A 12,314-nucleotide genomic window follows, 5' to 3' on the forward strand; every position below is an offset into this window, starting at 1 on the left:
ACTTAGTGTGTCACACCAGAATTATAAGTCCCCCCCGCCCTCCATCATACATTCCTTTGAAAGACTTTCTGCAGGGGCCACTGTACCTCTACAAAAAAAATGTATTGAGGCCAAAAGGCTTTGGGGTCACAAATGTCTTGGAAAGAAGGGAACAATGTAAATTCATTACACAACCAGGCACAAATAAACTCCTATTACAAATTATGATAACATTATTTTCCATCTCACATTTATTTGCAAGTTACTGCTGTTTGGACCTTCTTGACATGAATGGACTGTCAAAAATTAGAATAAATTTGTAAAATGGGGGGAAAAAGTACATGACTTTCCTTTACTTTTCTTACTTAAAAAATTTCTCAAAGATTTAAGTACCCTTTCTTTGATAATCATTTATAAAATCCAGTGCAACTAATTGCTACTTCCAATTATCACCCCAAATCCCGGGGCACAGTAGTGGCAGCACCATGCTGTGTGTGTGCTGGACAGGGAAGCTGGTCACAGGAGATGGAATATAAATGGAGCTAAATACAGCACAAACCGAAGAAAAACTTACGAGAAATGGCAAAAGCTAGAGACTGATGTGCAGACTCACAAATGAAATATCTGAAGCAGATTTAAACCTTGATTATAAATTGCAAGCAATGTGTTTAGTTTTTTAAGAAAAAACTTAAAGCATGTCTATTTGATTCTACTTTATATATACATGCCATTGTGTGCCATCACACAATATCCCAATAAAACACATTAACGTTTGTGGTCGTAATGTTACAAGGGTTCAGGATTTTGAATAGTTTTACATGGCACTGTATTTGGTTAAAAAAAAAAAACAAAAAACGTCTGCCCCAGTTCAGACTCCATGGGCTTTCCTAATTAGTTCTTAAGTAATGAAACAAACCATCTCATTTCTTAATAAAATTTTAATTGACATGTTTTTATGAAGACAATGTCCTTTTCACAATTTATAAAAAAAATATTAACATTGACAGATGCTGATGGATAAAAATCTCTATCTACAAAGAAAAAAAAACAACAAGGTGGACTTACAGATGAAAAGTTCTCAACTATACATGAATGAAGTGTGTATTACAAAGAATTGCTCTTTTTTCCCCCAGCAAAACACAAAGTCCAACTATAAATTGTATAAAATGCATCCACAGAACAAAAGTCGTCCTTCTATACAATGTCTTCACATTACTATCACATCTCTGGAGCACCATGTACTATGCAGCCATCAGGGCAAGTCCAAAAAGTACATGGATTTAAATAATTACATTTTTATGTAAAGGAGGAATCAATGATGCAAAACAGCAGGGTAGCATAAAGTAACAAATGCGTCAGAAAACAAAAAATACAACAACAAAAATATGGTACCATTAAAAAGAAAAAAAATGTGTCAACTGGAGGCAGATCAACAAATTGTCAACAGACCAGAGTCAGAGTGTATGGCTTTGTGACTGTCGTTTTCTTTTTTTTTTTTTTTCCCCGGGTGATGAGTTGACAAAAAAAAGAATCTTAAAACAGAAAAACAAAACAAAACTGGGCTCAGCCAACATGATAACATCCTCCATTTTAATGAAGAAGACCAGAGAAGTCTCCTGGCTCAGCTGTGACACAGCCAGCTCCCTGGAAGACCAGTCAAAAAAGTTGAGAGAGAAAAGAAAACGCCACAGTGAAAGCACTGCTGGGTGTGTTGAGGACTACGGAAGAGTGTGTCGGATGGTCAGCTGGGTTGAAGAGTCACAGGCAGGTCATGATGTCAGGGAAAACGCTATGACACTCTGATCATCTGAGTCACTGTCTCATCTGTTGCTGCCGGGGCGATTTCCTGCTGCGAAAAGAGCAACCACTTATCACGAGAAGTTTTAACAAGGCTTCCTGCTAATTTTAAATGGCATTCAAGAAATCATTACTGTTTAAACTTTACCTTTAATAACATAAAGTTACCTAATTTTTAAAGTGCAATCAGTAATACTTTTATAACAAATTTATATCAGTAATGATTTCTTGGCTAATGTCAAGTTGTCATAACAAAGACATTTTGAATAATGTCAACTTTGTATTAAAAGTGTCATAATTTACCGAATGACGCTTTATGACAACAGTCATAAATATTCATGAAGGCTTATTCATGTTCTGACAGGTGTTATGTCATGTTTATGAAAGTGTCATGTCAGTCTTATTCAACCCCCTTCAATTCTTTTTTTGTTTGTTTGCTTGTACGCATGTGTGTGGAACGGCTGTTTAGATTAACATATTCAAGAAAATGTCATACAAGTACAGAGATAATTCCAATATGTAGATAATCAGTTGTAGGTCTAAACACAATTGTATAATGTCTTTTTTGGAACTGTGCATTTGAGGAAGAACTCGACTGCAAAACTATGCTAATGTTGGATTTGGCAATGTGGTAAAGCACTACTTCCCCTTGTAATTAGATAAGCACTATTTTAAAATCTAACATGTCAACACAACCAGAACACATGCATTAAATACAGTAAATAACAACGTCAGATTTCTCTTGTTTAATCTGTAAAATTCACCCACATGTTAGTGCTTTGCTAAACAAGACACAATTCCAAAATCTTTAAAAACATCAGGTTTACGTTTAAACCTTGTACTTCACAGGGAAGCCAAAAAAAACATCAATAAAAATGTCAACAAAATGACCCTTTTACAATTCTGTTTTGGGAAAGCATGGCTTAATCACGGGTTCTGTTTCTATCTTAAAACAGACAATCAGTTGGAATGTGACTAAAGGTCAACGTAAGAAGCTCTCTGTAAAAATTCTAAAGCTTATCTCTTAAATGATAAAATAAGAAAGAAAATGTAGTAATAGCATTTTCCATGCTCAGTTTTTGACTTTTATCCAGACTTGGAAAAATATAAAATAGAATTCCATTATTTCCCAGAGTTTTCACACATGCCTCGGAACATGCTTGCATCTCAAATATGAAATTACTCATCCATTATGAAAGCCTAAAAATGTATGACAGACAAGTTGCAACTTTGGGGCTCGTCTTTTCTCCCCCATCATAACTTCTTACTTGCGATAGGCCTAAAGCCGCCTCCTCCTTTTCTTTAGGGGAAAAGAACCGCCCTCCGTCTCCACGCTTACGCTGCATAGCATGACGGTGACGAGACTCGTGTAGATATTTCTGCAGGAGACAAGGAAATTAATTTTAAAAATGTATGAAAAATTATAATTCATTGATTTATTCCCGTATGTATTACTACTAGATAATAGAAGGTCATACCCCACCACCAGAAGTTTTCTTTACTTTTTTCCGTGATGTAAAAACAGCAAGCTTCTCACCATGTTCATAATAAAGTTTTATAGTTTGTGTTTATTTGTTTTGAAGGAAAAAGAGAAAAACCCACACATGCTGCAAAATTTATATTTATATTAAGAATAAATGGCATTCTCTCAAGTTAATTGGCTCCATACCTCTGACCCCTATGCCTATAAATACGGGTCCAATGTATTAAGATCAGGTGCCTATAAGCCCCGTTAACTTCAGAAGACAAGTGATTATACCAAAAAGATCCTAAACAGACAATATGAACAAGTACACACACAGTCCTATGGCAACATTACACTTTCCCTCTGATGCAATTAGACTACCTAAACATTGCTACTACACTGTGAAACTGTGGTATTTTTACTCGTTTTGCCTTAATGCAACAACTTCCAACCGTCCCGGCTGGGGATGTGAAAAACAAACCAAGATGGAAACAGTTGCCAAAATAAATTAGTGCAGTTCAAAAACAGTTCCACCTTTTTCCACTGCAGGTTAAATATCTGAGCCATTTTCACATAAAGTACAAGGTACTAGATAGACAGCTTATTCAAGAGCCTTACTGACGACCATCAGTAAAGGCAGTTTATTGCAGTTTTTCTCTAAGGGAAACAAGAACTGCATACCCTCCTCTCCTTGGGGATCTTGCCCTCGGCCTCCAGTTTGGCCCGGGCTTGCCTTCGCTTCAGAATACGATGGTACTGTTTGGCGTTGACGTACAGAGGCTCTTCCTCCAGCATTTCGGCTCCTGGGAGGGGGATACGCTGCATGGTGGGAACGCCGCCTCCACCCGGCACCATCTGATAAACGCAGGAAAAGAAACATGAACAAAGTACTCAGAGACCTTTACCATGTTTAATACTTAAAAGTATGCAGATGTATAAATCAGTCACGGCACGTTACCATACAACACTTCACAGCCATCACACCTTTTGCAACTAAACGGACGTTCTCAGTTTAAGTACTTAGTCTTAACAGAGGGACGACGCTTTCACAGAGTCAGTCAAATAATTTTGCAAATCAACAAAAGCCCCAAAAGGTGGACCATGTCAAATTAAAATTGATTAAAATCTATTAGTCTTATGAACATTAATTATGGAAATGCTAGAGGAAACACATAGCAGGTGTGATGACTCATGAGAGTAAAACTTAACATATTCAGACAACACTGAAATGATCCCAACGACCTCTGTGACAAAACCAGAAATTGGCTACTGTTGGTTCTTGTTTTCCCCAAACTCTGCACCCATAGGTCAGTCTAGATGTAAAAAGACAGAAAAAAAAAAATAAAGATGCTGAGTACCTCTGCACAGGGTCTTACCATGACCATTCCACCTGCATTGACCATGTTGCCGGAGACAGGCAGGGTGACGGTCACAGTGCCTTGGCCGCTGTTGGTAGTGTTGGTGTTAGCGCCCCCTGTTGCTTGCACTATCTGGGCACCTGCCAAGCTGGCAGCGGGGATTGTGATCATTCCTGGAGAGAAATAATTAGCACGGACATTGTTGAGACTCGCAGCTAAAAATAAATAAATATGCTTATGAAGTAGGGAGAAGAAAGAAATGTACCCTGCTGTAGAACAGAGCCATCTGCATTGACGGGCTGGTAGACGATGGTCTGCCCGTCAGCTGTCTGTGCCACCTGTTGACCCTGTACGCTGATCTGCTGGCTCTGATTTACAGCATAAAGAAGAGATATTAGAAAATATAGACTCCCTGTACTCATTTTTACCCTTTGCAGGGAATTATCTAGCAGTTTAGCAACTGAAATGTGTTTTTAAAGGACAAGTCATGTTTGTGAACGCTCCAGGGCAGATTACCAGTGATACATAAAGATTTTAACGGTTTGCACGACCAGAACAGCTAAAATGTTCTATCATGATGTTTCTATAGAGTAAAGTCCATTTACTGAGACCCCAGAGTGAGTGAAAAGTTTGAAATGTTAACAGCTGGATTAAAAACGGCTTATAATCAGAAATCCAACTGTCGTCGTCACTTTCCGTTTCTGCAGGAGCAAAACCAGAAAGCAGAGGCTGCTAGCTTCTGTCTTCTGTGGTACAACAGAAGGGCAATGATGCTGAAGACTGTCAAAATGAATGACCTGGTTCTGTCCAGCTGTGATGGCCGTCTGGGGCTGCTGGATGATGATTTGTTGAGGCTGACCCTGCTGGCCCTGGAGCTGCAGAGTCTGACCGCCTTGCAGCTGTATCTGACCAGGCTGCACCAGCTGGATCTAAGGAGACAATTAAATGCATCTCAATTGATCATCAATACCATAATAAAACCGAGACAAAAATGTTCTCATCGCTATAAACGTGGACAACATGTGACATTACATTCTACGACTGTTAAATCTAATCACGGTTCTTCACGGACACTCGTCTTTTACCTGCTGCAGACCTTGAGCTCCAGACACAGGAACCTGCATTATGGTCTGCCCTTGACTCCCAGACATGGCTTGCACCATGATGGGCTGGCCTGACGATGTGATGAGCTGTCCGCCGCTCACCTGCACCATTAGGGGCTGCCCCTGCACCTGCAGAGAGGAATACAAAGCTGGTAAAGTGGCCCCGACGTGGTGTGACCCATCAGCGCCAACATGGGACATGAAGGGCTGCATGCAAGTAAAATACAGCTCAGCTACGCCAAACTTTGGAGAAAACTGGAAATGTATCACTGTGAGGTTTTGTCTCCTGAATGTACAAGTGTAAGAGAAGATGTGTGCGACTGGTAAGGATGAATTTATAAACTCTTAACTTGTATAAAATGCATCTTGTGGAAGAAAATAAGTCTCAAATGAAAAAGCCTGAGAGAATTCATCAGTTGTTATAATGCAAATAAAAATGACACGACAGAGACAACATCATCATTACAGCTATGAATGAGATGCAGCTGGCAGCAGTGACAGTGGATGCATCCTTTTCAATGCTGAACTCCATATAGTTCACATTACTCGTGCTTCCAACAGTACATCGAAAAAAACAAGAACGTTTTGAACTTGTTTTTTTTTTGTTTTTTTTAAAAGCAGAAAAAACACAACTTAGACAAAACACAGTGACCCGTTTTCTGTTTTGTTTTTTTCTTTCACAGCCATTGGAGGAAAGCCGCACACACTGCAGGCTGGAAAACACAACACAGTGTGCTGAGGAACATGCAGTACATGTAGTTGCAGGAAATGCTGGAGGCGGGACAAGAAAGACGATGGTTCAAAACGCCACAGACAGGTCATGAGAACAGCCCTGGGTACGGCATGCAAACTGGTCACTTATTAAAGCGTTACTGCAGTGACAGGGCGGCTGTGACACCACTACCTGGAGTGTCTGCACCTGCTGGCCCGGCGCCTCTGCTTGCAGCTGCACAGCCGTCACTGTGCCTTGTGTCTGCAGGCAAGGCAGGACGTTACACTCTCAGACAAGTACGGTAAAGCCCAGAATTACTCATACCTTCGCCGACTGATACTTCAGTCATCTTTGTCTTCTGGATGGAAATAATTAAAGCACAATCGAGGACGACGGGACGTTTTGTCTGCATTATCTCGAGCCTTGCGGCTTTATATTTTAATTATTGTTTTGAGAAAAAGCTCTTAAGCTGCCTGAGTATTTTTCCGCAGACTGGATAGTTTTTGGTACAATGTTTTCAAAAAAAATCATCCACATTGTATCCACCAGCTCTGAGAGGATCCTGCAGAAATCCGGTACCAGCAGCGACTCATATCAGAATCAAACTGGTCACTTCAGGACACAAGTGGATTAGGTCACTTGATAAAGGTAAAGGTCTATAGAATCTATAGAAAAGCAAAGCTATCAACATTGTTTTAAAAAGCTAGTCATCAAAAACAGTTAAAGTGATCAAAAAAAAATCTGTAAAGATTAGGTTAATGGGATAAAACAACTAAGTTCCACATTACAACATTTATAAAAGATGGCTTTTGTAAACAAGCCTTAGACATAAAAAAAAACTGTATTTTGTAATAATCAACTAAATATAAATGAAAACCATGACAAAGTTTTGGTCACTTTTACAACAAGGAACAGCCTTCCATGTAAACATTTAAAACTGACCACTTCACAAGGCTTTGGGAACATTTTGTTCTCACTATGACAACCAATGGTTGAACCCGGTAAGGAAATGCGGTTCTGTGACCGACGAATCGTTTATAAAGCAGGGTGTCACTCCTGCTTGGAACATTGGTCATAATTTGTCATGCTGTCATTTTCCAACCAAAATAGAACTAGTCACTGGTTCTGGGGATTGTATAATATAAAATATCCAGAAATATTCAACAACCAATAGGCATCGGTTAAACGCAGTGGTCCAAAATGGAAGTGACAACAAACAAACCAGTGACACATAGGAATAAAAATAAAATGGACTGACGAATTAACAGACAAATCAAACCGACCCAGAATCCAGATAAGAACAATTTGATCATTGTATCAAGATAAAGGACGACAACTATTACTGAAAGAACCATGAATATGTGTAAGCATGGCGTTAAATACTGAAATTAGAACTGCATAACATGTCAAATTGCAGTAGTAATTGCAATATCACTGTGTGTAATAAAATAATCAATTTATTGGATAGATTCCAGTCTAATATTAAAGCTTTTTGAGAGAGAGGTGAAGACATTGAGAGATGGTAAAGGCAGAAAAGAGTCAGAAAATGTGGATTAATTAAGTTATGTCATCACCATTTTGAGCAACAGGATCAAAATTAATTCCTGATATTGTGCAAACCTTACAGAAGTGTATTTTTACAAAGTAAAATATTAAAAGATATATTTTAGGCATATGCTAAAATTTATATTTTTTAAAAGGATTTATTCATTTATTTGAAATTATTATATTCAGGTAAGCTTTTTTGAAAATTGATATTGGCGAATAACAAAAATCAAAATGGCTGAGGAATAGCAAGATGCAGGGCAAACAAGAAAGAACAGTTAAAAAAAACAAACAAACAAAAAAACAAATTTAGATCATCATAAATCAACTAAATCAGATAACCTTTAAAAAATTGGACGTTTTCCTGCACTTTGTTACGTGCTTTCATTATTTCCTGCCAGAAAACAATTCACTTAAAATGTGGCATTGGTTGAAGTAACCTTGGGCTTGTTGATAAATATCAGAAAAATAAATGTGACTTCCTTGAGGGCTCCTTTTATCTGACTGCTTTAGAAAATAAAATGTGATCAAAAAATAAAGTAATATTAAATAAACTGCTCAAAGTGTGGTCTCACCTGCTGCTGGATCTGTCCATTAGCAGTCTGCACAACAATCTGCTCCCCTGTTGTAGTGGTGGCAGTGGTGTACTGCTCCATGCTTTAATATGATCAATCCTCCTGAGACAAAGGCATGTACAGTTACACAGTTATTAATACATTCGCATATTTAAAAAAAATATATATATTGCAAACAGATGTTGTACCAAACAAACATGACTGTCTTTGCTGATTATTATCTCGTCGTTCTTTATTTTTTTTTTTAATTTTTGCTGTGTTTGGTTGCTTTAATTTTAAACACGCAACGCCTACTTATCTTAAATAAATTCAACAATGTACCTTAAAACATAATTTTGATATCTCAAACAACATAGGAGAACAAGACGGGCAACATCTATCCGTGTTTTATTCACTGTTGTAATAATATGGGGCTAACAAGGCTATGAGAGCTAGCTGTGAGCATGATGGTAAATTCTAGAAAGCACAAAATGGATGCTCGCTATCTTCAAGGGAAAAGTCGGGCGTTTTGCTTCTTGTTTCAAACTTTAACTACACATTAGCTGGCATACTCGTCCGCTGATGAGATTACGGCTTCATTAGCAAACGCCGCTTTCTTTAACCCTCATTTTAGCACAAAGGCTAACATTAGTGCAGCAGGGAGCTCATGTTTTTTCCCCCCTGTAGCCTAACACCGAACGAGAAGACGAAGGTCTTTGTGGCTAAAGAAGTCCTCGGACACAGCGGTCAAAATTACTCTCAAATGTAATTTTTTTCTTGCATTAAGCAGGGTTAGTAATTTGGTTGGTCCATGACAAACCAATCCGTGCTGACAACTACCAATGCCTTCAATCGTGGCTCCCTTACCGTATCTTCACTGTCCGGTTTCCCTCTGATTGGCTCCAGTACAGCACGCTAAAACCCAATCAACAAAGTGAGCGGACAAAATGGCGCAAATGAAACAACGGCAGCTGGGAGGAGGTGCGCAGCTGCGTGACACATGAGTACAGGACGTATCTAGGTGCAGTACCCCTACCTACCACTGGATGGTGCTACATATGCCAATCATTAGGTGCCATTAAATTAAAATCATGCTGCAACCAATATGCATTACTATTTTTTAGTCGTGACATAGTGATACCTGGTATACATATTATTCCCAAAATACACTCAGTATTTAGTGTATTTTGGAACAGTGCTGTTCACTGTTTGATAATTTGCTGTTAATTCTCCATTCACATGTAGGATACAATGGGGCAAAACACGGACACACACACACACACACACGCACGCACGCACACACACACGCACACACACACACACACACACACACACACACACACACACACACACACACACACACACAACTAAGGACCAAAGATGTTGCAATACATTAAATAATTAATTTATTAGATACATTTTGAAATGTGATGTTAAAGAAAACGAAAAATTAAATTATCAAATTATTAAAAATATAACGTTTTATCTCTCAAATGTATTATTATTATTATTATTATTATTATTATTATTATTATTATTATTATTATTATTATTATTATATTATTATTATATTATTATAGTTCCTTCACTACTGTATAAATTATGAACAACTCCGATAAATTGAACGAAGTACCAAGTTCTGGTCATGATCTATACTTACAGAATCACACTAACAGTTTAAATTATGTAATGGTGAAGATTAGAGTAAGTACTTAAACAACACTTAGAGGAACACTTAGAGTAAGTACAGCTATTTTAACTTTTAATTCATTATTTTGTAGTGATTTACATCTATTCAATAATTTATTCAACAAGTTGTTTAATATTTAGGCAAGTATAAGCATATTTATATTTATTTAATTCAGTGTCATCATGTATCATCGATTTAATTGTAAGCTTATTAAAATTTGGGACATTTGGACCTTGCTAAAATTAATTTCTTTCGGGCTTATGTTGGCGCTACTCCAAATGTCCTCCGTCCCGCTAGGTGGCAGCACTGCATTAGTTAATAGCACTGAGTTGTGTTTGCGGAAGTAGCCACACTGTGAAGAGCGCATGTGAAGTCAGAACCAGGCATTGAGCTTTAGTCAAGGTCTCGTGTTTATTCTACGATAAGATAAAGGCACGCTTTGTATTAATGCAAAAATATTATTCGTTCATTCGGTCTTAGTTTATGCCGACTGTCAAAATCTAATCTTTTTGCTAGTATTGCACTCTAATGAAGCCCGTCCGTCTATGAGCATGGCCCGACCTCTTCAGGTCTGTTGCCTCCTCTTTAGGTTTTCTGCTCCTTCTTTGGCTTCCCCCGCTTGTTTAAACGGCGTCAGATTCTCCAGCAGAGGCAACAGCAAAACCTGGGTGGGACAGAACCATGTGAGCGGAGACAGAACCAGATCACAAATATCTAGATTCAACGATGACGTAGAGCCTGAGCTGGAGGTGCTGGAGGATAAGCTCCAGGCTGTGCTGGAGTAAGAACCATTATACATTATTACAACTCCAAAACATATTCTAAATGCAAACATAACGCTGGGTGATCATTGTAAGCAGCTTATCTCATGTTTCTTTTCAGCAAAGAGAAAAGGAGACAGCGATCAGTGAAGTTTAATATGATAAGAAGGAAAATGACTCCACCAGGAGCCCCCCAGAGGAAACTAACGTGGGATGCTATTGAGCAAATAAGGTGACGGTCTCTTTGTGTGTGCTACATTTTTTTCCACCCAAAACCTAAAACTAGAGGCAAAATTGTGGTGAAATGTTACTATTAGACCAAGTATATGGTGAATGTTGATTCTACTCCTATACAAAAAGTAATGTTGGTTTTGTGGCTCTAAACAACTATTGTTTAGTAGAAGTGAAAGTAAATATGACTCTTTAGATTGCTGACATTTTTCACACACTTATTTCAGATATCTGAAGCAAGAGCAGCCAGAGGAGTGGACGATAGAGCGCCTCGCTGAGGGCTTCTCTGTCCCCCAAGACGTCATCCTCAGGGTCCTGAAGAGCAAGTTTACTCCCTCTCCCAACAGAAAAGTCAAACAGGATGCAAAAGTGATGGTTAGACTCAGCCAGCAGGCGTTACCTTCTGATAGCAGGAGGCAGGAGAACAAACTGAAGCTTCCTCAAAGTCAAACACCAGCCACACTCACACCTGGGCAGACAGAAGGTGCTCTGATTTCTGCGACTGCTCCGGCTCAGGTGATTCAAAGTAAAGGTTCAGCATCTCTTGTTCCTGTTCAGCCTCCACAGCTGCCAGCTGGGACTTACAAAGAGGCTAGAGTGACGGGGTCAACGGTAGGCGGAGATGGTTTTGGTACAGAAGAGGATGAGGAGGAGTGGGAGGAGAGCTGGGACGGGCAGGTTCTGACAGAGGAGGAACTTGAGGAGATTCTGGACATGGATAAACCTGCGCCTGTGGTGCAGGTGGGGAGCGATTTCTTTGATGCAGAGGGAAACTTTTTGTATAGAACCTGAGGACAGAATGAGTTGAAATGCTGAATGAATATGATGTGTACACTGAAATTAATGAAATAATTTTCTTAGAAATGATAAAAATCCATGGAATTAGAATTTCATATTGAAGCCATTTGTTTGCTTTTTTTTAAATTTATATATTTGTTTTTTTCTTTTCATGTTGCAGTATTAATCCTTTTCACATTACAGCCACATATTTTATTAGAATTTAATAAAATTAATTTACTCAGATTAACACCTAAATGAAGGGAAAGTAAATTAGACATGCTTTAAAAAAATGTATTCAACTCAACAAATATGCAAGAATATGCAAAAAGGGTATTTTTG

The 12,314-nt window shown here is 38.5% G+C and overlaps 2 protein-coding genes across 6 annotated transcripts; one reads left to right on the forward strand and one right to left on the reverse strand.

Moving 5' to 3' along the window:
- Positions 1–899: 899 nt before the first annotated feature.
- Positions 900–9,536, reverse strand: nfyal (nuclear transcription factor Y, alpha, like). 5 transcript variants are annotated; one of them, XM_014988337.2, is made up of 10 exons: positions 9,381–9,536; positions 8,535–8,636; positions 6,604–6,675; positions 5,685–5,831; positions 5,397–5,528; positions 4,865–4,967; positions 4,600–4,772; positions 3,923–4,096; positions 3,045–3,155; positions 900–1,825 (listed from the first exon to the last, which is right to left on the reverse strand). In XM_014988337.2, exons 2-10 carry the CDS (start codon positions 8,613–8,615, stop codon positions 1,769–1,771), a joined length of 1,050 nt encoding a protein of 349 aa, XP_014843823.1. In that variant the 5' UTR covers positions 8,616–8,636; positions 9,381–9,536; the 3' UTR covers positions 900–1,768. The 5 variants fall into 5 exon arrangements, with proteins under 5 accessions (XP_014843823.1, XP_014843824.1, XP_014843820.1 ...); XM_014988338.2 differs by having other exon boundaries at positions 900–1,828; positions 4,618–4,772; positions 9,381–9,535; XM_014988334.2 differs by having other exon boundaries at positions 900–1,828; positions 9,381–9,535.
- Positions 9,537–10,522: 986 nt separating this feature from the next.
- ngrn (neugrin, neurite outgrowth associated) lies at positions 10,523–12,088 on the forward strand. The gene is made up of 3 exons (XM_014988343.2): positions 10,523–10,984; positions 11,086–11,196; positions 11,423–12,088. The coding sequence occupies exons 1-3, from the start codon at positions 10,749–10,751 to the stop codon at positions 11,985–11,987; spliced, it is 912 nt and encodes a 303-aa protein (XP_014843829.2). The 5' UTR covers positions 10,523–10,748; the 3' UTR covers positions 11,988–12,088.
- The last annotated feature ends 226 nt before the right edge of the window (positions 12,089–12,314 follow it).

This window comes from Poecilia mexicana, unplaced genomic scaffold, assembly GCF_051168715.1.
Source record: "Poecilia mexicana isolate PSO_F unplaced genomic scaffold, ASM5116871v1 scaffold_7, whole genome shotgun sequence".
Lineage (NCBI taxonomy): Eukaryota > Metazoa > Chordata > Actinopteri > Cyprinodontiformes > Poeciliidae > Poecilia > Poecilia mexicana.